The sequence below is a fragment of the Lepidochelys kempii genome, chromosome 18, assembly GCF_965140285.1.
Source record: "Lepidochelys kempii isolate rLepKem1 chromosome 18, rLepKem1.hap1, whole genome shotgun sequence".
Classification (NCBI taxonomy): domain Eukaryota; kingdom Metazoa; phylum Chordata; order Testudines; family Cheloniidae; genus Lepidochelys; species Lepidochelys kempii.
The window spans coordinates 10,169,591-10,197,139 of NC_136397.1; the positions used below are offsets into that span (position 1 = coordinate 10,169,591).

At 51.9% G+C, this 27,549-nt stretch overlaps 1 protein-coding gene across 2 annotated transcripts in view; it reads left to right on the forward strand.

Moving 5' to 3' along the window:
* VWA5B1 (von Willebrand factor A domain containing 5B1) overlaps window positions 1–20,040 on the forward strand; it is a 77,707-nt gene extending 57,667 nt beyond the window's left edge. For both annotated transcript variants that reach the window (XM_073316624.2, XM_078849314.1), the window contains exons 16-22: window positions 915–1,232; window positions 5,070–5,207; window positions 6,161–6,295; window positions 10,351–10,419; window positions 11,097–11,166; window positions 12,736–12,859; window positions 13,327–20,040. In XM_073316624.2, the coding sequence (XP_073172725.2) occupies window positions 915–1,232; window positions 5,070–5,207; window positions 6,161–6,295; window positions 10,351–10,419; window positions 11,097–11,166; window positions 12,736–12,859; window positions 13,327–14,094 (1,622 nt within the window). In that variant the 3' untranslated portion in view covers window positions 14,095–20,040. The remainder of the gene's footprint in view (window positions 1–914; window positions 1,233–5,069; window positions 5,208–6,160; window positions 6,296–10,350; window positions 10,420–11,096; window positions 11,167–12,735; window positions 12,860–13,326) is intronic.
* The last annotated feature ends 7,509 nt before the right edge of the window (window positions 20,041–27,549 follow it).

The window sequence follows — 27,549 nt, forward strand, 5'->3', positions numbered from 1 at the left end:
CGGGTTGGGGGGGGCTCAGTGCTGGGGCAGGGTGTTGGGGCTCGGGGTCAGGGTGCGGGTTTACCTCAGGTGGCTCCCAGTCAGTAGCGCAGCAGGAGTAAGGCAGGCTCCCTGCCTGTCATAGCACCGCGCTGCACCACAGAAGTGGCCAGCAGCAAGTCCGGCTCCTAGGCGGGGGGGCCAGGAGGCTCTGCGCGCTGCTTTTGCCCGCAGGCAGTGCCCCACCCCCCCCAGCTCCCACTGGCTGGGGTTCCCAGCCAATGGGAGTGCAGAGCCGGTGCTCGGGGCTGGGGCAGCGTGCGGAGCCCCTCAACCCTCCCGCCTAGGAGCCGGACTTGCTGGCTGCTTCCGGGGCTTAGCACGGTGCCAGGACATGTAGGGACTAGTCTGCCTTAGCTCTGCTGCACCGCCAACCGGACTTTTAATGGCACGGTCAGTGGTGCTGACTGTAGCCACCAGAGTCCGTTTTCAACCTGGCATGCTGGTCAAAACCCGGACACCCTGGCAACCCTATTTGCACTGCTATCGTGTCTTTCATCCAAGGATCAAAAAGTGCTTTACAAACACGAATGAAGACTCATAAAGACCCGGGAAACTGGTATAATCCCCATTTAACACTGGGGGAAACTGAGACACCAGGCAGTTAGGTCACTTACCCAACGTCACACCATGAGTCATTTGCTGTCAGATACAAAATACAGGAACCCACTGACATCAGTGGGTGTAACTGGGAGCAGAATTTGACCCAAAGTGTCCTGACAGTCAATCCTGGGTTCTAACTCCTACTCTGGTATGTTGTCAAAGTAGCCCTCATTTGGGAAGCTCCTTGGCACACCAGTGACAGCAGAGGATGGGAGGTGGCCTTGCCCTTCACTGTGATGCTAATTCATTATGTGCCTGTTGCTTGCCTGCAGAATCTGCCCAGCACCCTTCCTTTGCCTTTGAAACAGAGACTTCGTCAGACTGCGATCCCCAAGAGCTTGATCTCAGCTCCACCACGTGGTCCCCGCGCTCCCCCAGGGCCATCTGCAAGGCAGTGGTGAAGGGGTTAAGGAGTAATGAGCCTGTCCAGTGGGAAATCACCTTTGACATCCGGCCCCTGTTCCAAGACAGAGAGAGCTGTGAGAATGGCGAAGGGGATCTGTGGAACGAGACCTTCCACCACTTGGCGGCAAAGTCCATCATCCGGGATTTCGAGCAGCTGGCCGAGAAGGAATGTGAAATCGAACACGGTAATGCCAGCGTCCTTGCCAGCCAGCCTCAGTGAGAATGGAGGGCCAGATTCCCAGAGCTGGTGTAAACCATTGCAGCTGCAGTAGCCTCAATTATACCACATCAATTTACGGCAGCTGGGGATGTGGCCCTCAGTGTTATCACGTGTTAACGCAAGGTCACCTGGTGAAGATGCACTGTGGCCACGTGTTGATGCTCCATGTGACGATCTGAGGAGAGTCTCCCAAAGCTGGCCTCATGCCCTCTGCGCTTTTCTCCAGCTCACCTAATTGCTCATTAAATATCCCTGTTGCATGTTAGCACGCTCCTTCTCCTCGCCCTCTCACCGTTTCCCACACTCCCCTGCTTCCCACATAGGGAGGCTAGTTATATTTTTAGAGGGTTAGTCACGTTGAGTCGTGAGCCCAAATCAAATGCTTTTTAGTCCTTTTGAGAACCAAAACACAACACCTGCTGTTCAGCCCCCTCCGCCATGGAGTCCCAATTCTCAGGGCCTGGCTTTGAATGGAACATCAAACGGTTCCGTTCAAAGAAGGATCCAGAAGTTTAGGCTCTACTAGGAATCTAGCCCTGATTATCACTCCTTGCGGAGCTGTTTGGACATGTCTCTGAACAAGTCTGTGAATTAGCCAAACCTCCTGGGCTGGGGATCTCTTGATCACAAGTCCCCTTGTGATATTTCTGCTATTTCCCAGTTCTGGCACAGACAGAAGTGCAGAGAACTGTTTGTTCCCCTCTTTGAATGTCACTGTTTCTGCCTCCAGTCCTGGCCCAGAAGTGCAAAGGCTTCTGCCATGAAAATGAATGGGCTGGGAAAGGAAAACTGAGCTGGGAAAGGAAACCGACAGGTCTGAGCCTGTTCGGCTGCGGATTGATTTTCAGGTGTTGCTTCAGTGGCTGGGGAGGGTTATTTTTTCTTTGCCTATTCATCGGTGGGAGTTAGAGAGCCAAATTCTGCTCCGATTCAAACCCATTGAACTCTGGGGACGTGCATGGGCACAGAATTGGTCTGAAAACACACTCTCCCAAAGACATATGAACCAAAAAGGCATCATTGGGGTAACTTCCACTGATTTCAAAGGACTTACACCAGAGATGAATTCAACCCTCAGGAGTTAATAAGGAGGCGGCCTTTGGCACTGTAGAATAAGAGACAGTGAGATGGGAGAGAGGGCTGGGGGGACACAGGATTAGGAGCCAGCGTACAATGCTGAGCTCTGCAGCTAGCAATGTCCTCTACTGTAGGCTGGTAGCATCTCTCCGCTCTTCATCCCTTTCTTGAAGTAACCCAGGGATGAAAATGTCATGGAGAAGTAAAATCAAAGGCATGCATTAAGAAACAAGGAGAGAATTGCTAGCCAGCCTTGAAAGGGACACACATGCTGACGAGAAAAGGAGGAGAAGATGCTATTATTTAGATGGGAGCTGGGTATGCATGGGCAGCTACTGCAGAGTGGATTCTCTGCGGGTGCGCTGGGTTGTGGCTGGGCATGGCATAGTTGCTCCTCTCTGTCCAGCACCCCCTATTCTTGGTCACTCTGGTCCCGTGAGCTCTGCCTCCTTTCGTGACTCCATCCCCCAACCAGGTCACACTTTAGTCCCATCCCTGCTGGGTATCAGAAAGTCCAACAAATAAAACTTCAGGGTGCTTACAAAAGATTTTCTGCCTCGACTGGAGGCCCTGTGGTCCTTAAATCCATTTTTGTCTCAAAACTCCTTATCCTGTGTCATCCAGGGCTGCACACCACCTTCCCAGTGATGAGCAGGGGAACCCAGGCCCCCCCATTACACTGGGTTCCAGTCCAGGGTCCCTATAATCAGCTGTCAAAGGCTGCTCTGTCAGACACCATGCTGCTGCCTCCCTGGGCTTGTACTGACTGCAGCTGGTCTCTCCCACTGCCCCCCAAAGTTCACCCTTCTTTCAGGGCCAGGACTCGCACAGCTGTCCCCTGGAATCCCCCCAGACATCCCAAACCAAAAGTACAACTTAACCCAACTTCTGCTCTCCTTGGGCTTAACCTTCCACCCCTCCCCAGTTAAATGCCTCCCAGGGCTCTCTTCCCAGACATCCAGATCCTGCCCTGGTATCAGGACTCATCACCAGAGCTTGCTCCTACTCTCTCCTGGCCTCCTGCCAGACTTGTCTAATCACAAGAGGATCCCAGTGTCAACTCCTCCCCCGGGCTTCCTCCTTGACCCTCCCAGCCTCTCCATGGTCTCGCCCAGTGATACTCAAGATGGCAGCTCACAGGCCCCACACCGCTCTTTAACGTGTCTCCTGCGGCTCTTTGCAGCCCATGATATTAAAACACCGGGTGCTTTTACTATGTTATTAACCAATTAAGTTATCAACTTGCACTAAGTTATTAACTTATTTGCCGTGAGAATAATATACATGTCTATAAAAAGCAAAATATTTCCCGTCATACTGTTTAAATCTGACTAGAACGTATAGTAAATGAAACAATGAACTCACATGACTGGGGCTCTTTTGGGCTTATCACTAATTTGACTCCTGAACCGCCATGGTCTGAGCATTGCTGCTCTAGTCCCAGAGAGTGATTGCAGAGTTCCTCCCTGCAGCCCCCTTCTAAGCTTAATTTCCCTTCTTTATAGTCACCACCCAGCTCCTTCCCCAGCTGGGCTTCATTTTTAATTAAGCCTGGGCCATCCCTTCCCCCCCACTGCATCCAGGTAGCGTATTAGCCTCTCAGATCCACATTAACCTTTTCATCGCTTGTGTGGGGTACACACCCCATAAGAGGAGCACAGCTGAAGCTGGGTTGGGCTGCTAATTGGAAGCATGTGAGGCTTGACACCTCTAGGCTTGGCCTGTTGACTCAAGTGGGGATGGTTTGTTTCACGGTGGCTTGGTTTGTTGGTGGGCTCAGAGGGGGGTGTTTTACGGCAATGCATTGTGGCACATCACTTTCTAGTGGTGCGGTACGGATGGATACGAAAACATTCAAAGGCTTTTGAAAGGCACTGGTACCAACTGGTGCCAGCCCCAGCAAGCGCTGACTGTGATCCCATCTGTGCTACGGTGGCAAAGAAACATCGGGCAATCCAAAGGGTCCCAGTGCCTCAGATCACTGGGATCCTTGAGTTAAGACCCAATGGCTCAACATTAAGGTACAGAAGAGCTGGCAGCTTGACTGAGCACATCGGTCAGAGCTGGCTGTCTCCCTAAAGGTGAATCAGCACTTCCAGACAGCCTGCCTTGCTTCTTGAATACAAGCTGGGATGGGGTCTTTGAGGGCACACAGCGAGAATGGGTTTCCAAGGCACTAAACCAGAGGAAAGAGGGAGAATGAGCAGCGTAGGAGAATCTAATGGACGGCCCCTCGCACCGAAGCAATCTCTCTCCTTCTTTCCCTAGGCCGTTCCCCTGTTCTCAGCTCTGTCCCACCTGGGAGGAAGCCCCAAACTGGCCGAGTACCTGGAGTGCTTCTCTCTGGGCTGTAATATTGGGCTTACTATCTTTTTTGCTTGACTTCAGCGCTCGGGTGCTGGATGACGGCCCTGGAGTATGCAGTGTCTGGCCCTGGAGAATGGCACTATCTAGTCAGCCACCAAATAGGACTACGGCTTGCAGCAGCCACAGAAATTTCCGCATGCTTCCCCATGCCACTGTGCCTTGATCCTGCCCCAGAGAGACCACAGCTCTGGGAAAAGGGATATGCCAGTCCCCACGGTCAGTTCAGTCCTGGGTGTCTTTGCTGAGAGTGCCAGTGAGGAGGTCAAGGAGTATAGGTGGCTTTTGTGATCTAGGTCCTGGGAGAGGGTCTGAGCCCACAATACTCATGGATCGTAACCTGACATCTCTCACCCAACAGGGACTGGGAGGCGGTACCAGATAAATGCCGTCCAAACCAGCAAAGTCTGCAATGTCATCAGCAAGTACACGGCCTTTGTCCCGGTGGACCTGAGCACCAGTGGCTACCTGCCAACCGTGGTCGAATATGTCAGTGCAGGTAACAGGACACCAGCACAGCGTCGTTACTGGGCTGAGGCTGGCACGCATCCCACACTCCCTGCTAATTTCCCATTGCATAGGAGTGTGAGGGGCCAGCCTGGGGGTGTCATAGGGGAAACGTGGTTCAGACAGCACCTCAGAGCTTGGGCAGGGGGAAAAAATCAGGCCTCTCAATGTAGGTAACAACAACAAATCCATTCTCTTCTGTGAGCTTCAGGGCAGCTGGGCTCTGGATCTCCAGCTGCTCCTTCAGTGTAGGTTTCCATGGTCTTCATGTGTCCATAGAACTAAGAGGTTCTTAGCCTTGGGCTATGGTTGAGCTCTCCAGCATTGGAGCCCAAGAGTATGGCTGCCCAACTTGGAGGCCAGGGGCTTTCCTCTCCACCACACAGTCCTGACTGACCACAGCCAGCTTGGGGCCTGGAGGTGAAGGGGTCTCTCAGCCTGGGCTGTTCTGAAGGCCCACAGCCTATGACAAAGGGGTCCTTGCAGCAGGAAAGGGGGTGTGCTTGGTTGGTGAGCAAGTAGGGTGACCAGATGGCAACCGTGAAAAATCGGCACAGGGGGTGGGGGATAATAGGCACCTATGTAAGATAAAGCCCCAAATATTGGGACTGTCCATATAAATCAGGACATCTGGTCACCCTATGAGCAGGAGTGTGACGAATGTACTTCTCTTGGGAGCCTGTGGCCAGTTAGGGGAGTGGTGGGCTCTCAGAGGACTCCAGGCTCTTAACCACAGAGTGAGTGCTACAGAAGCGGCCTACTGATGAGGAAGGAGTTCCTAGGCCAGACAGGAGTACAGCAGCCAGTCCTAGGGCGAAGGAGGGGCGCCATTGGTAGGCCTGGATGCCATGAAGTGACTGATTTCACCCAATTCACTTTATTGTCATTGTGTTTGTCTGTCCCTTGGGAACGGTAATGCTGGGAATTCCCTTTGTTCATGTCAAGGGCCAGCGTCCAAACAAGGTGGCCAGAGGAGCTCAGGCTCAGGAAGCAGAAGGCACCGAGTCTTCTCCGTTGGACTCGGACGCACCCAGTCAACTTGCAGCCAGGATGGAGCAGATGATGGATTTTACAGCATGCGTAAGATTGCAGCCCTTCTGGGGCACAGTACTGTAATCATTGAGTAGAACCTGTGGGTATGATCTTACAAAGGATGGACACTGACACATGCTATGAGCCCTCTCTATTTTTTGCCTCTGGTCAGTTTTCTTCTTCTGGCCCTTTCTTTAGAACTGATGCCTGTTTCTTGAAGGGCAGTAGCAGCAGAGAGTTTAACTCCTGTAAGCAATGACAGCATTTTCAGGATGAAATCCTGACCCTAGTGAAGCCAGTGGGAGTTTTGCCATTTACTGCAATTGGGCCAGGATTTCACCCCAGGAATCTGTAATCAGAGCAGCACCAGACCAACACAAACTGTGAGTTATGATGCCCTGGCTAGCTCCAGGGTAGATGAAGGCAGTCCATCTAGGCTAAACCCCACCTGCTATAGAATTGTCTCTGTCTTTCCTATGGCCAAGATGACCGCTCTCTGGAGAGGAATATACTCAGCTACTGTCATATGAAAGGTCTGATGAGGAACAAAGCATGTGGTCTGGACAGCTAACCATGTTTCTGGCTGGAATCTATCTCTTGAAACAGAAAATAACGAGAAAATAACTTATTCTGAAACTCTCAGATCACGAGAAGTAACTCTTGCTGATGCTCTGAAGTTAACTGGCAGCCACAACACAGGGGACACGAGGGGCTGAGCCTGCTCTAATTAGAGACTAGGGGACTTCAGACACTTGACTGTCTCTGTAAATCTCCTACTAATGAAGATAAGTTAGGTTGGACTTTGTCTCATGCAGTCATGACTGCTGCTGACTTAAAATGATCTTCTCAGTCAGGGACAAGGAGAGAGCTGGAATTCATGGTTGTGTGGAAAGTAACTGTGCTGAAAAATACGTTCTATCTCTCAGAATACATCTAGAATCAGCTGAGCTAGGTCTCTGCAGAGGGCTTGTCCAGGGGGTCGCACAATAGTGTTTGGAACTAGCTATACATCCAGCTGTTGTTATACTGTAATGCAGGTATTTCTATAATCAGCCCCTGAAAGGGAAGAGTGGCCATTTACCAGCTTCTCTTATATGTATTGAAACATAAAAATAAATACAAACAACAGGCAGGCTGGATCCTTAGCTGTGGAAACAGGCTTAGCTTTATTGAAGTCAATGGAGAAAACCGTTCAAAGTTATTCGCATCAATTACACTCCAGTGATTTACACGTGTATACGCAGGTACGTTGGATCTGCCTATCTGGAACAGACCAATGGTCCATCTAATCCTGTATCCTCTCTGTGGCCCTGGGCAGTACCAGATCGTCCAGAGGAGGGTATAACCTCCCCACAATGCACCAAATTGTGCATCCTCTACCACTGTGGAGGAGATGGATTCTCCCTGACACCTACTAATAATCTATTTATTCTCTGAACTGCGAGGATTGTCATCTCTAGTCATTTCTGCCCTAGCTAGAGGGACCCACAGATGCTGTTCGGAATCGTACAATTGAACCCCTAATCCTTGCTGAATGTTACTGCAGTATTTGGTTCCACAGTTTCCTGTGGTAGTGAGTTTCACAGTCTGAAGTTGATGGTCTTTAAAATTGGGTTGTCACTTTTCCTAGCTGGCATCCCCACACCTTATCAATGAAAGACCCTTCCATAATGGCTGCAGCTGAGTCCAGCCCATCCCCTTGCCCAGTGCCTTGAGACTGGATGCCTCAGTATCCCAGTATGCCCAGTGTTCAGAGTTGTCATTTGACCAGGTTTTGGCCCCTCCATAAAGGCTTCAGAAATCTGCCACACCAGCCCTTGTTTGCTCTAGGTTCAGCTCCATGCCCCCTGCACTCCCTAAAGATTAGACCTCAGCACCACTCATATTATCAGACTTGCTAAATAATCCAGTGGGCATGACAGCTTCTTTCGAAGCTACCCAGCTTCTCAGGGGTAATTTGACCTGAAAAACTCAGTGATCAGCACTTGATCATTAGTGCTGTCCCAGTGTGTACTCCAGGTTCCCTGGCAACACAGGGGAGATACGGGTTGCATTGGGAGGATGAGCACAACAGCTTGGCTACTAAACATTTCTGAGACACTGAAAGTTTTCCATCACCGAGAGCAAGAGAGAGAGGAGGAAATCTCTGGCTAAAAGAGAGAAAAACGCCGTTAAAGAAAATTTAAAAAGTCAACCAGGTGCAGGCAATAGCATGTCTGATGATGCTGTAACTTGCTTCCCATTTTCTTTACGTGCTCAGATAAATCACATTTCTCAAAACCCACTGGGTTTATTTCAGAGTTTGAGGCTTATAAATTCTAGATTTTTTTCCTGGAATGAAAAAAATACAGACTGTCTTCGAATGCGCATTCCTGTAGCATCTTCCATTCCAGCATTCCTGAGCAGTTTCCAAACCTTAAACCACTTAGCATTCTGGAAAATGGGATTGTCCCCATTTTACAGAAGAGGAAACTGATGTTTATGACTTGCCCAAGGTCAAATAGTGACTCATTGGTAGAGATGGGAGTAGGAATGACTCCTGCTCTGCTCCAGGTTCTAGGCCACACTCTCTTCCTGGATTAGAGTAGACTAGAATAAAGGTCACGAGAGCCTGATTGATGAATTCAGATCTGCAGAGGGACACAGCAATGTCTGACCCTTTGGGAGTCCCCTTTTAAAAGGTTAAATAGCCTCAGGTGCTCACACCTTTCAGGTCAGTAAGACAGTACAGCCAGCTCCACCGAGACGTGTTAGAATGCATCTTCCGGGGTTGGAATTTCCTCCCCTTTGCCTCTAGAGCTCTGGTTGTCCTAAGCAGGCTGAGGTCAATTGAAGGAACCCATCAGGCGCCATGAAGAGAAAGTAGATGTGGCAGAGGTGCAGAGGGACTGTGGATGATGAAACAAATAGTGATGGCGACGCAGTGGTGATGGGTGAGCTGGAGGTTGCGATGGGTTGGGAAGCAGTGATCTCTGTTCAGGATTAGGGTTTGGTAAAGGCGGAAGAGGGGCCCAAGGATGCTGAATGTGGTTGTGATGGGGCGTCTGCCCCACACTGGTGGAGAAAGGGTTAAAAGCAGCCCTGGGGAGGCTGCGCAGGAGACAGCCAATCAGTGAGGGGCTTCAAGGAGCAGCCAATCAGGGCAGAGCAGGCCCAAATATAAAGAGAGCTGCAGGGCAGAGGAGTCAGTTCCCTCTGGGAGCCCAGGGAGACAGGACTGGATTGCTGAGGGGTGCTCCAGCCTGACTGGCTGAAAGCCTGGATACAGGGGCAGAGAAGGTGCTAGGGCTATGGGGAAGTGGCCCAGGGAAACGGACAGAGTGTGGCTGCAGCCTAGAGGGTCCCTGGTCAGGACCCGGAGTAATGGGTGGGCCTGGGTCTCCCCACCCACACTTGCCACTGAGGGGAGAGGCCAGTGAAGGGCTGCAGTTTGCCACTGAGGGGAGTGGCTAGAACCTTGGGCTGCAGTTGGCCACAGAGGCGAGTGGCTGGACAGAGGACTGCTGCTCCCCCAGAAGGAATGGGGCACAGCTGGAGGGCTGTGTCCTGATCTTGAGGCGACACGGGTCCAGAGCAGAAGTGATGGCAGGCGAGACACCACCGGAGGAGAGCGCTCTGCGAAAAGACTGAGCTAATTTCCAGAATAACCAGCAGGAGGCCCCATGACGGAACCGTTACAGTGGTCAATAGAATGGTCACACTGTGTAATCCTGACATGGCGCTTTCCCTCTCCAAAGCTCAGTGTAGCCACGGCACTGGCTTTGATTTGGAGACTGGTGTCGAAGGTAGCTACATCCTCAGCTAGTGTAAGTCAGCAGAGCTCCATTGAAACCAATGCTGCTACCCAGTGTGTGCCAGCGGAAGGTCTGGCGAAGCCATGGCAACCAGGAGGAGGAGGGAGATGGTACAGTGTATTGTGGTGCCCAGGGTGACGAACAAGCTGGCAGACAGACAGACAGGTAGTGCTGGCGGTTATGGAGGAGGATGGTCACGCCTAGGGCGAGGGGGCCGGTTGTGACACTCACTCCGAGGCCAGGGTGATGCTGACATGTGGTAATGATGTGGAGAAGGGTGATGTGGCCATTGTGCTTCTGCTGTTGCAGATGAGAACAGCCTGTCGCCCGGCAGTGCACCTGCCTCTTCCGGCTGGGAGCGCTACAGTGTCCCGGAAGGTAAGAGCAAGACATGCACAGGGTTTCTCAAGGTCGCCGTGGCACCAGTTCCTCCGACTGAGGTTTCAAGTTGAGCTGAAAAGTTTTTTTAAACCTGTCGGATCGGAGTTCTCTGCTTCTCCTGCCATAGCTGGTCACAGCCAATGGCAGGGCGACGTCTTTCTGCGCTGAGCCAGGGGTTGTGAACCTCCAGTTGTTAGAGAGAGCTCAGGTGTGGGCAGCTCCGTGCCTGAGGAAATGATTTTCAGCTATTGTGTTTTAAAATGTATTAGCTGGTAAATCTGGTGCCTGCCCATGACTTTGGCTGGTGATTTGGGCTCTTAACTGAATTATTTAGAAGTACTTTGGCCAACGTATTTTTTTAAACACTGGTGCCTAAAATTAGAGCCCTAAATCCATATTTAGGCAGCTAAATCAGTACTCTGGTTTCTAGAGGTGCTAAGCCCTCAGCATCTCCCAGACAGCCTTTTTTGAACGGTGGATAAATCTCATTATCTCCGTTAGACACATGGGGACATAGAGGCAGAGAGATGAAGTAACTTGTCTAAGGTCAAAAAGCAATTTAGTATCCAAGCCAGGAGCCCACCTCCAGCCAGTGGTCCCTGAACTCTCTGATTAACTCTTCCTTGATGCCAGATGTTTCCTTACTTCAGCCTTGGCTCTGTATTTCTCTCCAGCTTCGCTGCAGAGTCCGTCTGCTCCCTCTGCTCACTCCCAGAAGTCGATCGATACCCTTTTTTCTGCCAGGTAAGGTGCAGCAGAGCATTTTCTGACTCAATGAGACCTCCTGACCCCAGGATGGAGTATTCCATTGCTCAGTGTTTTCTCCTGGGTGTGGGTTTGACAAAAGGGGCCCACATGAGGGAAAGTCTGTCAGCTGTTTGGGGGTGTGTCCACATCAGGCAGATGGGCAGCTGGTTACACTGTAGAAACGGGAATTTTGCTCTGCAGCCCACTCTTGCTTTGATACTGTGACACTCGTTGGCTGGTGTACTGGGCCAGGCAGACAGCTTGTGAGCCAGGCTTAGTGACAATTAGCCAACACATTGAGCCTGACGATCAGCAAACAGCCAACCAAACTGCCTCTTTTTTATTCTTTATTTTAAATGTATCATGCAAATTTGGTGCTTGTAAAGGGAAGTACTGGGCCAGAGTCTCTCTGTGCTACCGATGCAGCCTGTTGAAATCTGGTGTCACCGCGAGGAGGATTTGGTCTGTGTAGGTTCTAGTCTAGACACTGCCATCACATGGCAGCAGCAAAACAAGCTTCTTCAGATTGCCCCACCAGGGCTCCCTAACTCTGACTTGGAAGGACCACCAGGGAGGGGAGTTCAGGCTTGGTCAGTGGCCTGGGTCTCTCTGCTGAGAGGGGTGAGTAGTGCCAAGTGTGGGGTGGACATCTGCCCACAGATCCCCAAATTCATGTCACGTTGGCCCGTGATCAGCCAAAAGATAGGAACATTTTGCAGTTGTTATTTAGCTAGGCTGGATTTGAACCAGGGACTTCGCGATTAAACACTCTAGACTACTCCATGCCCCTGAGCCATCCAGGGAGGGGAAGGTGGGTATAGCGCCACGTCATCTGGTATGGGGAAATTGTGCAAGTCTAGGCCTATTGAAATCCAAGGGGACAGAGGCTCCTAAGTCACGTAGGCATTTTTGACCCCAAAAAAATATCCTTCTAAATTTTCCCCACTTCTAATGACTTCAAGAGAGGAGGGATCAAGGCAAAATACCCCCTCTCTTCCCCACCTACCTACAGACTCATCACACTCTCTTCTAGCTACCTCCCTGACTCCTTGCCTTGAAAACCCCTGTCAGAGTCCCTGAGTCACATGGCTCCTCTGGAAAGTGACAGGAAAAGGATCAGGACTCAGGGGGTCCTATGTTTTTGACAAGCTGAAGCATTAACTTCTGGGCCACTCAGAAATGATGGTCCCAGTCTGATCTTTTGGAGAGTCTAACAGGAGATGTTCCTAGATGGAATTTGCATTCCTATGGGCATATGCTAGCTTGAGGAGACTTATCTGTGCGGAGTGGGGAGAATTTCCAATGCCAGAGGCCAGGCTACGTTACAGTCTAGCGCAGAAGAGAAAGGGGAGAGGTGGTTGTCTATTGTATGGGAAGCCAGTTGAATTGATGTCTCGCAGCCAGACCGAGCATATGTATCTCTGACAGCTGCGTTACCGCATGATTTAGTGTAGGGTGCTGTGTGTCAGTTACTGGGAATGCTGAAAGGTGATTGGTTAGTGGGAGGCAATGAGTCCGAGAGGCAAGTATGTAAATGCCTTCTTTGTTACGTCTGTCCTGATGCAGATTGACCCTTCATAAAACAAGACTGCTGACTCGAGCAGCCAAAGGTTTCATGAGTAAATCCCCAAGTCGGATGAATGAACCCAGCTCTGACAGCAGCAATGAAAACATTGACTACCTACCCCTGGTAAGCAACCAAACCAGACCTTAGGCTCATATAACTGGGATGACAGGAGGTGGCAGGGGCTCTGAAAGCATTTGCTCAAGCTCTTCTCTGATCAGTGGGCCCCCAACTCCCATCCCAAAATCCCCCAGTTGGTGAAGCTGGAAAACTTCCCAAAACTGGTAGGGGCAGAAGAGGCTAAAGCAGAGACCACTGCACTGCGTGGAAAGGGGTAAAATGTGGCCCAGCTGGGGCCACCTCTCCCTCCCCCAGCAACCTTTTGGACCCTGAACTGTGGAGAGGAACCCCCCCTACTTTGCGGGCATGAGGGCCAGGTGGTGCCTCTCCTGTCAACCTGGAGCCCTGGGCGCAAATGGGGTGGACTCTTGGTGGGCAGGTTGCTCCAAAGCCCTGGCTGTGCACAGAGAATGCGCTCTTCCCCAGGGCCTTACCTCAGCACCTCCCTAAGGAAGTGTTATCCCTCTCCACAGGTGTCTCTGCAGTTGGCCTGCGGTGCCTTCCTGCTGAACCCAGCGTTCTGCCACGCAATCAGCATTCCCATGGAGAAGCTGAAGTGGACGTCTCCATTCACCTGCCACCGGATGGCTCTGAGCCCCTCCGCCAGCTCCTACAATACTAAGAAGTCAGGCCTGCCTCGAGAACCCAAGAGCCCTGGAGGCAGCTGGCAGCTGCTGGCACCGAACGACGTTCCCAGAGAGAGCTTCTCAGACAGAGACTTCACTCCCAGTGCAACGCTGAACGGCTATGGTGAGAGTACGGGAGACGCAGGCCGGCCTCGCCACTTCTCTGGCAGCGCAGTGGAAAGCCTGTCAAAGGCCCTGAAAGCTGAGAACGAACTCTCACCCCCTGCCATCACCATCCGCCGCTTCTCCTCCCCTGAGAGCACCCAGTCCCCTCAGGAGCCGCAGAGTGACAGCGGCAGAGGCTCCGAGTTGGACAGCTCCGAGTTGCAGTCCCTGCTCTTTGACATTGAGCTGCATCAGTGGGCTGAACCGGAGGGGATGCTCTGGGCCACAGCAGTCGCCCTGGCCTGGCTGGAGCACAGCTCAGCCTCCTACTTCATCGAGTGGGAGCTGGTGGCTGCCAAGGCCAGCATGTGGCTGAATGAGCAGGAGTTCCCGGAGGGCCGTAGCCCGGGGACCGTCAAGGCCGCAGCCCGGCAGCTGTTTGTTTTGCTCAGGCACTGGGACGAAAACCTTGAGTTCAACTTGTTGTGCTACAACCCCAACAATGTGTAGGAAGGGGGAGTGTGAAAGGGGGGAGTCAGGCAGTCATCTGAGAGAGCTCCTGGGGTACTGGGACTGGTCCTTAAAGAAACACAGCCTAATGGCTAAGCTCTACCACTACAGTGCCATGCTATGTACCTTTATTAGAACAAGCCTTTCTGCGGGCCAGAAAATAATCAAGGTCATTCAAACCCCAGCACTAAACAATCATTATTCTTGTTGTATAAGCAGGGTATGATTCACCTGTAGCACTCACTGCTGCAGGATGTTAAGGCCAATATCTAAACGAAAGGATTATTCAGTTCTGTGACTAGGAATAGCATCTCCAGGTACACAAGATACTGGGCACCTTCCTTTCAGGCTGGGTGTCATCTGATCCCCCGCACCAGTCCCAGAAAGAGAATCCCAAATCTTCATTCAACCCTCCCACGCTTCGCCATCCAGCCAAGCCATTCCCCTTTCCCCCAGTCCCCATCAATCCTGCATTCATCTTTTCACACAGAGCATTTCCAGCTGTGATTCATCGTTCCCCGGCCTCCATCTAGACTGCGTTATGAAGATTAACATGTGTCTCGTCTCAGGAATTTGTGTTCGAGCAGCCACTCTGCCTCATGGGTCAAGGTTATTGGAAATCCAGACTGCGGCCAAGCAGCTTAAGATGAAACAGCAACACTGGGGAAAACCATGGAATGAATTGCCAGGTCCTCCCAGATCACTCATTCTCTACAGTTGTGAATTTGGACTGGGATTTTCAAAAGGAGCCTACAGGATATAAACATCCAGATCCTATTGAAATCCCAAGTGGGTGTATACCTCCCTTAGGCATCTTTGGATATTCTGGCCTTGGTTTCAGGGACAGTCTGTCAGCTGTGAACCAACCTGTAAATGTGCCCTAGAATCTTTTGCATGCAGAGCGGGGGTAGGCCGGGGCCAGACTGCATAGCCAGCGAGCAGCCGGAGGAATGCAGGAGGTGGATTAAAGCAAATCTATTCCCCAGGCACTTTCGGGCACAGCGTAGCAGAGCTAGTAGAATGCACCTTGGATTAGAGCAGTTAAAGCTTTTCAGTCCCCATCAGTGCATTGAGTACATTCCCAGGAGGCTGTCCTTCTAGAGGGAGAGGCTGTATCAGTGATTTAGAGTATTATATTTGATCTGAACCAGAAGGTCTGGCCAACAGTCCTACGTTTTCTAGCCCATGCCACTTTGCCCAGTGGCTTTGAAGCTTGTGTTCTTACACTTCGATTTTTCTGACCCTCATGCAAAACAGTCTGCTGTCCCACTGAAAGCGTCTGCTAGCCATGCTTGTGGGTCAGGGGTTTGGTGGAGCTCGCTTGCCGTTGACTTTTTTCCCCCTTTCCCCGGCAGACTGAGTGTCACTTTCTTGTGCCCACTGCAGACTTGTTGCATGACCTTTCATCATAGCTCCCCTCTCATAACGCCCCTCTTGAGCGTATGGGCAAAGCTAAGCGCTGCCCAGCATTTGTCTCTTGCCTGTCTTTTGAACTGCTTGAATTCCATCCTCCTTCCTTGAGTCTCGCTGCTGAATTTGTTTCCATTCTCGCAGTGCTGTGTTTTGACTTGACTGCCATACCCCAGCTCAGCATATGACAGGCAGCATCTGTGACAGCTGATAGCAAATTGTATTGACAGACCCTTTTTTGAGTGTAATTACTCAGCGGGAACCATTCTGAATCAGTTATTCATAGTGGAAGGCAACTTTAATCCAGAGACTTCAGTTCTCAGCAGCGTCACCAGAACCGGTCCCATTAACTCTTGTTAATACCACTTTGGCTGACAATTGTCAGAAGCATATTAATTAAATGAAATACATTACAACCTCCTTAGTTCAGAATAGATTGAAAATTAAAGACCGGATTCTGCCCGCGGGCCCAGCAATAGGACTCACTGAAATCAATGGGCGTTTGGACACATGTATCCAAGGGCAGAATGTGACCCATGACAAACCAATCAGCGCAACTTGCTTGCCCTAATAAATGTGCAAACAACTGTGGCTGTCTCATCGGTGGGGACAGATGGTGAATGCATCCTCATTCCCATGCAGGAAAGTGGGTGATGCCCTAACATCAGGGCATCTCCTGCATTCAAATTTTAGGCTGCCATTCAGGAAAACATCCCTATTCAGGCCAATGCTTAAGCATGTGTTTAACTGGGTCTCACTGAAGTCAACAGAACATAAGCACCTACTTCTGTATATCTGGCCCATAGCCATTAGCTGCTCCCTGGCTACAGAGAGTTGGAGGTCTTGGGTGAAAGAAAGCTAAAGATTTGAGGTTGATGGGTGAGGAATGGAGCTGGTTGAAATTTATCGACCCAGACACTTTCCGCTGGAAAACCTGGTTTAGTTGAAGTTGACATTTTGGAGGGAAAATGTTGATTTCAATGAATTTGTGATTTTTTTTTTTCCTGACAGGAAAATTCTAAAAATAATTTAGTTTCAGCTTCAAATTTTGTTTTATTTTTGGTCCCAGGAAACTGACCAATTTCACTTTCCCTTTTCAGTTTTTGGTTCTTCTGCCCCCCCCCCCTCCAATTTTTATCCCTCTCCCTTTTTTCCCATTGGAAGAAGGCAGGAGAGGTAAAAAGAATGTGAGAAAATGAGCTTTGTTTTGCAGCTGGAAATAATTAGAAAGCAGAAAGTGGGGCTTTCCCCCACTTCCTGTTGAAACCAAACCTTTCATTTGGAAATTTCCCATGGAAAATGGACATTTTGCAACCCAGACATACTCAGTGGGCATTTGTTGCAAGAAAGCTGCTGGTTTCTGACCAGCTCTTGTGAGAACAGCTTGCAGGGGGTCTGAGCTGCTTTTGTCACTAGAGCAGGTTACAAGAAACTCCCCATCCCTATTGCTGTCAAATCCAGGACAATTATGTCTTGTCCACTCAGGCAGTGGGAGTGTGTTCCAGTTCCAAACCTTTCCAGGGTCTTTCCTGGTCATGTTTCAAATGAGTCTCTGAACCTGCTGGAATCCCACACATGATCAGAAGGGTACCACGAGCCCAAGCATTACAGCAACCACCCTTGTGTCATTGGGTGATGTTTCTACTTCATCAAATGGGAGTGTCACATTCCCTTCCAGGCAGGTCAGCTGCTCCTCTTGTCTCAAGTACCATATCATGGAAGACAGCAAACTGAAGCTTACACATACAGCTAAGTGTTAGCCTGTTCCTTAACCATCTGGCCCTGTGATGTGGTATCAGTGTGCAAGGGCCCGGTTCCAGGCCATGTGATGTGAGTCTGAGTGCCTTTTGGTAGGTGGCATGACCTGATCTGTTTGTGAAGTGTTTTTGCAATGTCCTGTCCTCTCACCTCATGCCCCTATTCCCCTTGGCCAGCCCCAAGGCTCTGCTTTGTAAATACCAGAAGCATAAATCAATGCAAAACACCCCACAGTGTCTCCTTTGTACCATAGGGGAGAACCTGGCTCTCTCAGCAGACCTAGTGAAGCTAGTGGGTAAGGGAGGCCCAGACTAGAGGCCCTGAGTGGTACAGCCACACGGGCTGTGCACATGTGAAATGCAAAGGCGCTTAGGAGACGCATAGACCTGAGGCACAGGTCCTGGGGTGGTGTCACGACAGCTCTGTCTACAATGCTGCAGGAGCTTATTTCTATGCATTCAGGTCACTTTAGATGCTTCCAGGTTATGGGCTTTTCATGATCCTTTAAACCAGCTTTGCAGTTAGAGACTTTGCAGGAACTTAATATGTGAGTCACGTTCTAATTGCTCATTTTACACAGCTCAAGACCTCCACAGCGCATACAGACCTTGGAGGTGTAACCTCGCCACTCACCAGAATCCTCTTGATGCAAAACTATGGCCTGGGACATAGCATTCAGAATCTCCCAAGAGAATGCAAGCCTTGCTAACGGCAGCTAGAAACATGGCTGACGTATCCTATTGCACAGGGTGTGTTTGCTACAGCGTAGGAAGAACCATGGCCTGTTCAGAACAAAACAGTGAAACATGCACCTTCTGGAGCATGTTATGTAACAGCAGCGGCGTACAGTAACATAGGAACAGCCTTGATAAGCGTGGTTAGTGTGTCTTGGCTTTGCCCCGCAGCAGTTCTGGGAACCAATGCATCATGCCTGCGACTTTTGGCCCCACATAATTTGATGTTTATTGGCAGCCCTGAGAGGATAACAGCAGGCACTCCCACTGCTCTGTTCTCAGAGATGCTAGCAGTCTCGAACTGTCAGCTCAGCAGTTTTCAATCCATATGCCATCATTCAGAGGTCATTAACCCCAAGGGAAGGGGACCTTGAATTCAGCGCTCAGATAAGATATTATTTGGGGGTAATTAGGTGGGGTTTTTTTAAACCTACCCGCAAAACCTACCTCTCTCTTGCCTTTTTTCCAACTCACCACGCACACTGGCGCACACACCCACTTCTGGGCTGTTACTACAAAGATATTAGCAAAGCCTTGAATCAGCTTCACCATTGGGCCATGTATGAGGGACTTGACCCAGACCTCACCTTCACGGATTGACAATTAACCAAGCTGGTTCCAATCAGTTCTCCGAAAAAAAGACACTGAATCAGTGGAGATTTGAACCACTGCCCTTATGCAGCTTCCTGCCGCTTTAAGACTCAGTTCTGGTGACTTGAAACGACCTGCAGACATTTGAATGTTCCCCCTTTACAGGTTCCTTAAGGCAAAAGGCTCACAATTTGGCCATCTAATGTCTAACTTTGGTATCAAACCTTCATACCAAGGTACCAACACAACAGCTTTAGCATGGACAGGACATGCTGTGGCCCTAGCTGTTGATTGTACATGTTGGGTGTGTTAAGGATAGCACTTCTCGTGGACGCTCAAGTGAGTGTTTAATCCCTGCATCACTTAATCCCTCACTGACTGCTGCCATGACGTCCCATAGCACAGCCTCTGGGTTTGATGTATGTTGCCTGGGCTGGCCACCAGAGGGTGACTTCATTTCACAGTCACCAAGATACCGCTTTCTATTTGGCTGTTAATAACAAGGTAAAGCATTAAAGGCATGACTCTCATCCTTAGCGTCTGGGCCGCTCTGCAGGTCAGAACCTTAGAGCAGTATATATGTCATGCTCTCCCCTGCAGCACCAAGGCCCAGCTCTGTAGATAAGCCAGCTCCCTCTACCCTGACGTCTGTTCAGCAGCGAAAGATCCTCCTGGATGGACTGTCTCTGGATGACAGGGTTAGCAGTATGATTCGTGCTTTCCCTGAATCTTTTACCTGACCCTTGGCATACAGTTGGCTGGCTGATTTCTATTTCCCATGTTGCAAATCCTTTTATCCAGTGTAAAAACCCATGACCATGCTGAAATACTTCACATTTAGCCAATGCTAAGGGCACCAGAGCCTTGTACAAACACTATCTCAGCCTCACAGTCCCCTGTACGAGGGGTAAGGATGATGATCTCCATTTTACAGGTGGAGAAACTGAGGCACAGAGGTTAAGTGACTTGCCTATGGTCACCTGAAAAGCCTGTGGCAGAGCCAGGAATAGAACCTGGGAGTCATGACTCCCAGCCTCCCTGCTCTAAACACTAGCAAACACGGCCTCACACACTGTAAGACAAGGTTGCAGTTCTCCAACCACCCTGTTGTCACCTGATCTTGGATTCAGTCCCTGGTGCCAGGGACGCATTGACCTCACACCTGTGCTCAAGCCAGAGCTCTCTATCGCTGTACTGGTGCAGGTGAAGTGTGTGGTGTAATTTAGCTGTCAGTGTAACTGGGTGGCTTCATGCTGTCTGCTGTGGTTCGAGTGACATGGCTGGCGATTGTCCTCCGGATCCTCAAGTGCCTATGGACGTGACCTCACGCTCTCGCATACAAAGTGACTGTCGTCCCGTGGCATTGTCCCGCTCATTGAAGACCTGTTGCCTTGCGCTCACTTTCCTGATATATAGCAACATCGCCTCGTTCAGTGAGCTTTGATTTTCATGTCGGGGGCTGGGGGGGGGGAAGGGAGGGGGGGGAAGGGAGGGAGGGAGGGGGGAAGGGAGGGAGGGAGGGAGGGGGGGGGGGAAGGGAGGGAGGGAGGGAGGGAGGGGGAAATGCAGTGTTTCTGCTTCCGGCCTGTGGTTCAGGTTCCAGTTCGTTTGTCACTGGTGTAATCTCATTGATTGGGGTCTGGTCATTCTGCAGTGTTCAAAATGTCTCTGGGTGAGACAGCGAAGGTCTGTCGGCTGGTTCCTCGTGGCAGTTGCATTTTCTGTTACAGAAGCATGGTTATCCCAGTAAATCAAGGTTTGTTTGAACAGCCCAGCGCCCTCCTGAGTGCTTTGTTTCGCTGTGCTTCCCCCCCCCAGTTCTATGGGATACCATCCTGTCCCCAGAGCCTCTCATTTAGAGCTGCTTGAATGGTTATCATTGAAAAGGGGGGGAGGGTTGAATGAAAAATGGATTTGCCAAGGAAATGAACCTTGTCACTTCATTCAACGCTTTCTGGGGTTTTTTTTTACAACACAACCCACATTGAAAAGTGAAACCGGACTTTGCCTGCACTGGGTCAGCACTTCCCCACTGCCAGCCAGGCTCGCTTTGCAAGAAATGAAGAACAGCCGTACTGGGTCAGACCAAAGGGCCATCTAGCCCAGTGTCCTGTCTTCCGCCAGTGGCCAGTGCCAGGTGCCCCAAAGGGAAGGAACAGAAGAGGTCATCGTCAAGTGATTTGTAGCAGCAGAGAGGGCTCAGTGCATACTCAGTCAGCTCCCTGTAAGGGATTCATGCTCAGAGGAGCGGCTGCAGCCCCCAGCCCCTCTCCCTCCTCCTCTGAAAAGGGATGTGATGATCGTGATGTGAGAATGGAGGGTCCTCCTGGAGCTCCCTGGCTGCCGCTCACCAAAGCCTTCAAGCACGTGGCTTAACTTAATGTTGACGGGACTTGAGCACGAGCTTAAAAATTAAGCCCTTGTCTAAGCATGTTGCTGATCTGAGGTCCAGGTGCTTTGCTAGGGGATCCAGAGCCTGCTGAAATCAGTGGGCTCCAACGGGCTTTGGGTCAGGCCCCAAATGAATTAATTTGCTCAGCCAGAAAACGCAGGGGTGGACTGCAGAGGGTGTGCCCTTCCACCACGTGCTCGGGTGCTTTACCGGAGAAACAGCAGTCACCTTTCGTTTGAAAGTAAAGCCGCTGGCGTGCAGAGTGCCTTCCCCTCGTAGGCCACCTTAACAGCTTTCGGACCCTATCGGATTCCATCTCCCACGCTGCATATTCCTACAACGGCTGGTCATGGCCAGGAAGCACAGACCCATCAGGCAGAGCCAGTGGGACCCAATAAATATGGGGCATCTTCAAGGTTGGGTCAGAGGAGGCCTGTGGTTGAAGCGTTTCAGAAGAGAGCGGGACGTGGAGTCGGGTAGTTTTGCACTTGGCTTAACGCCCGGTTCGCTTAGTCCAGGTGTCATTTGCCAAGGCTTGCGGTTAGCTTCAGAGCAGCCTGTTCTGAGGCTGCTTTTTCCCCTCTCTGAGCTTGGAGCCAAACAGGTTTGATTGTTTCATTTGTAGTCTGCAATGCTCCAGTCTCCTTTAAAAGTTCAGGTTCACCTCGGCCTCCCTGCGCCAGGTGTAAATAGATCTCCCGCTTCCTTTAGCGTCTCCCGCTGCTCTCTGCTAATGGCTGAAAGCACCATTTCAGAGAATCCACTAAGTGAGTTTACAGCAGGTCAGGGAGGGGAAACTGTTGCTTCTCTCACCCCATGCTCCTCACTTCCTGACTATGAGCATGGGACCTTTCATCCCAAGCATTATCAACGGAGGCCAACGCTTTCTGACCCAAGGACCTATAATTAAGCTCCTAAATGCAGTTACCTAATGAAAAACCATGAGCCGATTTGCAGAGGTGCTGAGCATGCACTGAAGAGTCCCTGGTCTAGTTTGCAAGCCCCAAAGGACTGGAGATCTAACTGCAGCAGGGGTCAGCCCCTGAACTTTGGGGAGTGGATTTGAGCCTTTAGAGATTCACCCATTGCCAGCTCCAGCACCACAATGCCTAGAGCTACCCAGCAAAGTTTGCCCCAGTTCTAGCTGTCAGCTTTCGAAGCACGCTGGAGATCTGCCTTCAGCCTACACCTTCCTTCTTTTCTTAGCCTGGCAATTATTATAGGTATTTATAAAGCACCCATCTCCATGGTGCCTGTTAATGTTTGCAAAGTGCCTTGAAAACTCCTATCACTAAGTAGGAATGGAATATTCTGACTTATTTTCCAGAGGTCTTCACCAAGCCAGTCAGGAGGCCTGATTCCCCTCTCACTTGCACCAGGTTATGCTGGCGTAAGGTCAACAATTTCACTGCCATCACCGCCGATTTACACCAGTGCTGCTGAGAGGAGAATCGGGCTGAGTGTTGCCACGTGGCACTGGGATTTACACGTCCGCAGCACCTGCCTGTCAGGCATCATGAACCTCATCTGATTTTTGACACTCCCAGTTGCAACACAACTCAGATACATGCTTGGCAATGCCCTGTCCCCCCGAAACAACACAGCTTCCTTCATCTCAGGGGGTATCAGCCCCCTGCAGCGCACCTCCTGCGCCACTCCACTCTTAACAGCCCCTTGTGATGGGGAAAACTTCTCCTGGGAGCTTGGGAGACACGTTCTCCTTCAGCCTGTCTCATGGGCATGAGAGGGGCATGGTCCCAGCACTACCCCTGGCAGCAGCCCCAGCTGGGGGGCGGGGGCCGGAGCAGGGAGGGATGGTCTCTTTTAAGGAACTACTTTGTTTAGTGCCCGTCTGAATTTTATTACTGATTTCCTCTCTCCCCACGAGGAGCTGTGAGCCAACCACTGGCCCATGCCACACAGGTGCACCAAGGGGATAACAGACAACGATGGGCCCATACCACAGGGCCAGGCTCTAGCCTGATCATAGCTAGGATCAGCACAGAGCTGCTGGGCAAACAGCAGTGGCTGAGGCTGTGTGAGATCAGCTATCCTATCCTATCAGGAGCCCAGTCTGTGCTCTCCATCCCCAAACAAGTCACCAGGGGGTGCTCTGCTGCTAGTCTAAGCTGCAGCAATCATCAGCCAGGGCTAATCATAAGTTGTTTGTCTGTAGGGTGACAAGAGCCACCGGGAAAGAGTGGCAATTTTTTTTTCAAGTGGCCGTCGATAGCCACTGCTATAATGAGTGTCTTCTCAGCAAGGAGGGGCTGCTCTCCTCCCCCCAGACCCTCGGTGTGCGCCAATCTGGGGCTGGCTCGCAGATGGGTGACAAGAGCTAAACTTGACGTTTTCTGAGCTGCCCATTTCCTGGGAGAAAGTTCAGGGCTGACCACGAGAACTGCATTATCAAGCAGATTCAAACCTGGTTCCAAATCCAAGCCCCCCAGTGTAAATCCCTGAGTTCAGCTGACACCCAAATTCTCACCAGTGCTCCTGCCCTGAGGCAGTTTCCCGCATGGCCCAGGGAGCTCTGTATCTTTTTGCCCCTCTGCAAACAATCAGACAAGTGAGAGACCTGGCTTCTCCCACCATTCCTGTCATGCCCAGGGCCACGAACCAAACAGCAGGATGCAACAAGCAATGCCAATGCAACCAGGAGTGCATGTCAGCTCATCCAAGCCCTGGCTCTGAGAGGCTGCAAAAAATCAGCTCTGCAACAGGATGCTGAAAGTAGCTGGGACCAGATCCTCAGCTGGGACCCATGGACCAGAACAAAGCTACGATCTGCTCTTCCATTTTACACACCCCACATTGGACTTTGCTCCCAGCAAAGCTCAGCTCTGCATAGGTCTCCTTTCACCCCAACTAAACAGGGACAAGCCACCCGTCACCATCCCTACAAAACAGACCAGGGTGAACGCTTGCTGCCAGGGGCTTGGGGAGCAGAGACAGGAGTGCAAGGAGTGGCAGGGAAGGCCTCTGGGGTAGTCAGGGTGCTGAGTGGGATGGAGAGGGTGCTCTGAGGCTGCAGAGAAGGAGCTATAAGAACAGGCCTGGAGAGGAGTGAGGGGACCCTGCTAATGGGTAGCTAGTGGTGAGCCCAGAGAGCGCTGAAAGAGCAGAGGCTGGTGCAGACGAGAACTGGCAAGAGGGAGTGTTCAAGGGAAGGCTGGAAAGCCCTGGGACTGAGGAGCAGAGGGAGAAAGTCCATGGGGAAGCAGCAGGCAGAGGCCTTGGCCTGGGGAGGGGAGCTGGCTCAGGGGCAGCAGGGCAGGTACATAAAGCCCTGGGGGTAGAGGGGAGACGGGAGCAGGTACAGTGCACATGTGTGCTAGCAGCAGGGAGCATTTGCTGACTGAGGGGAAGGGGCACACAGGCCAGTTAATTGGGTCAGGGTCAAGAGTGCAACCTAGCAGCAGGTGTAAAAAACAGTTTCCTGGTAATTGGTTGATAAGAGGCAGCTGTGTGTTTATGTAGGGGTGTATCTGTCCACATACAGACATGCCTCTCCCATGTGGCTTTACATTGCTTTGCTCTAGCTGATCACAGCGATTTTCCCCTCTGGTGATTGCTGTCGGGGTGATTTGCGTATACACCACCGTGGGGAATAGAGGCAAGCGACAGGTGCTTTGGGGCAGGGAAGGGACAGTCAATTTGGATAACATTAGAACCGGCCCTGTCTGTTAAGAACTGGTGCCAAACCCTGCGTGTACTCAGGCCAAGCAAGAACGACCTGGGGGGAGGGCACGCTTTCAGACTACAATCTGCAGAGGGAGCTGGAGAAGCAGCCAGATTCCTGGGGTTTAGCCATGCAGTGAGCCACACCCACATGCCCAGCCCAACAAGGGATTTTCCTTCTGTTCCTTTTTTTGGTTGTTCTTCCTCCCTGGACCGGGAATGATTTCAGACCCGGAGGGCCTGGCCAGCTGCGTGTCAGGAACCAGAGTATCTGCACATGCAGGCTGAGGGCGGGTGAAGTGGCCTGACTACAAACCACCCCTGGAGCCTGCCACCGTTGGCTTTTAGCCCTGAGGGAGGGCAGGAGACCTCGCTCTGTGGGGACCACACTCTGCTCTCAGTACCCCACCGACGTCCAAGGAGGCTGCAGTGGTATGACAGAGAGACACCTGGGCCAGCCCCAGTGCAGGCAGGGACAGAGGGGACGCAGTGTGTGCCTCTGCTCTTCGGGGCTTGCCAGGGCTGGTGCAGCATGCAGCTGCTTGGAGGGCTGTCCTAGCTCATCTGCTTCATCGAGCCCTCTGGGGCTCTACAGGGGTGTAGGATCATCAGGGGACAGACCTGCCGCAATCTCCTCCCCTCCCCTCCCCGCCCACACACCTGGGCTCCAGCCAGCCCCACAAGGCATTCAGTGTGTGTGTGTGTGGAGGGGGGGGGGGTACTACAGAGGCAGCATAGAGCCGGTAGAGTGGACTGTGCACCTGGCCATAGGATCCATCTGCACCTGCCGCCATACACACAGCTGGCGCCCAAGGACCACAGCGGGGGAAATGATAAACTGGGGCCTTTGCCACCGGAACAAGACCGCCTTTCTAGCAGTGTGGTAGCCAGAGGGGCTGGGGGAGCACCAGCCAGACCAGTCCCCCCATCCCATTCCCTAGTTCTCCCTGGACAAATCCCACTCCACCCTTCCTGCCTTTATCCAGGAACCTCTGAAGTGCAGCTGGTCCAGCTCTCCTCCTCTGTCAGGTGACTGGAGAGGCTTTTATAGCACCGAGTAGGGTAGCTCCTGGTGGCTGCTTTGTGCCTTCTCACCAGCCAGTGCGGGGGCGGCTGCCCATTTACAAAGAGCAGCGACCAGTGAACTGACGGGACCACAGGGAGGCTGTGACCGTGACCCTGACCCAGAGATGGGGGAGGGGGAGCTCAGACACGCACCTGGTGGGAAGGACACATCCTTGCAGGTTCCCCCCAGAAAAACCACACGGAGGGCACTGTAATATCAGTGCATCCGAGCACCTGTAGCTCTGCAGGCGGCGATGGTGCGGGTGGGTTTTGATGTGGGCAGAGGTCCTGGGCAGAGGCCCTGGGCAGCTCAGGACCGGTGGAGGGAGGCCATGTTCTGACCAAGGTGGAAGTCCTGGTCTTGCCAAGGGGCTGTGTAATGGGGGGGGGGGGGGGAGGAACTCACCGCCAGAGCATCCACTCACTCTAGGTTATAGCCCAGCTGGGGTTCTCCCACTCTAGCACCTCCGATGACCTGCTTCTGCTGTGACCTGCGTTGTCCGGGGCCCGGCCTTCCAGCCAGGTCACTGGTCAAGCTCTATCCCCTGCTGGGGTAACAAAAGCCCAACTAATAATAGTCCCAATCCTGATATCCAGTCTTCTGCCCATGGTCCTTACATGCTTCCTCTCAGGGCTTTCAACTGTCCTAAGCTCCTCCTCAGGGGCTTGGTACCAGCTTCCCAGTGGGTGGTCAGGGAACCCAGGTGTTCCCACCTCACGGGGTTCCAGTCCGGGGACCCGATAACAAGCAGCTACAGTTTGCTCCTCCAGACCCCTAGCTGCTGCCTCCATAGGTGACTTCTTCCAAGCTCCTACCAACCGCAGTCCTCACCTCAGGGCTTCCCACAGCAGCTAGGCCAAGCCTAGATCCTGCTCTCTACAGCCTTGACCACAGCTTCCTCTCCCTCAAGCCTTTATCTGAGGCCTGGGTGTTGTTCACCATACTGACCTCTGCCCCCACTCCTCCCGCCTCTTCAGGCTGAGGCAGCTAATTCTGGCACTGATGGGGCTAACTGACCAGGGCTGGCTAGCCCAAGCCTCCTGGCCTTTAAAAGGGCAGGCTGCCCTGTTACATGAGGCCACACATCAGGGCTCCTGGGATCCTATTAATCATTCAGCAACTAAGCAGAGATGGTGTCATCCCAAGGGCATGTTCCTCCTGTGCGTTTAATAGAGCCCGTGCTGAGGGGTTGGGGTATTCTTAGGAGTGGATCTGCTGCTCTAACCACTAGGTAGCACATTGCTCTACCAGCTGATTTAATACCTGACCTTCATGCCTAATAACCAAGTAACTCACCAGACTCCAGCCCAGCCCAGCCCAGCCCCCTGTGCAGGTTATAGGAAGGATCCAGGCAGTTGGCTTGGGGCTGCAAAGAAGACTGGGAAGCACGGTGAAGTCAAGGGGTTGGGCTGGGCAGAGAGCTGCAGGGTTTCCATGTCAGCCCAGCGAGCATCCTGGAGGCTGTAGCCCCAGCCCCTCCGGCTTTGTGCTGAGCCTGCTCCACCCAGCGGATCTTTGGGGGGATTCCCCCTCCCAGGGAGCAGGGGAATGTAGGGCACAGGGTTATCATGTGTGTTGTGCAATAAAGGGACCCCTGTTAGTGCAGTGCCAGATGCTGGGCCCTGTTCTCCGTGGGACTCCCGGGGAGGTGGGTTCAGCCTCTCACAGGATGGGCTGCCATGCATTGCCACTCTGGTGCTTTCCACATCTTTGGTATCAGTGCAGACAGATTGCATGCACCGTCTTTCTTTCTCCCCCCAGCTCCCTGCCTTCCTTTCATCCTCAAAAACGAGCCTCAGCCACATTCACCTGCTACCTGAGTC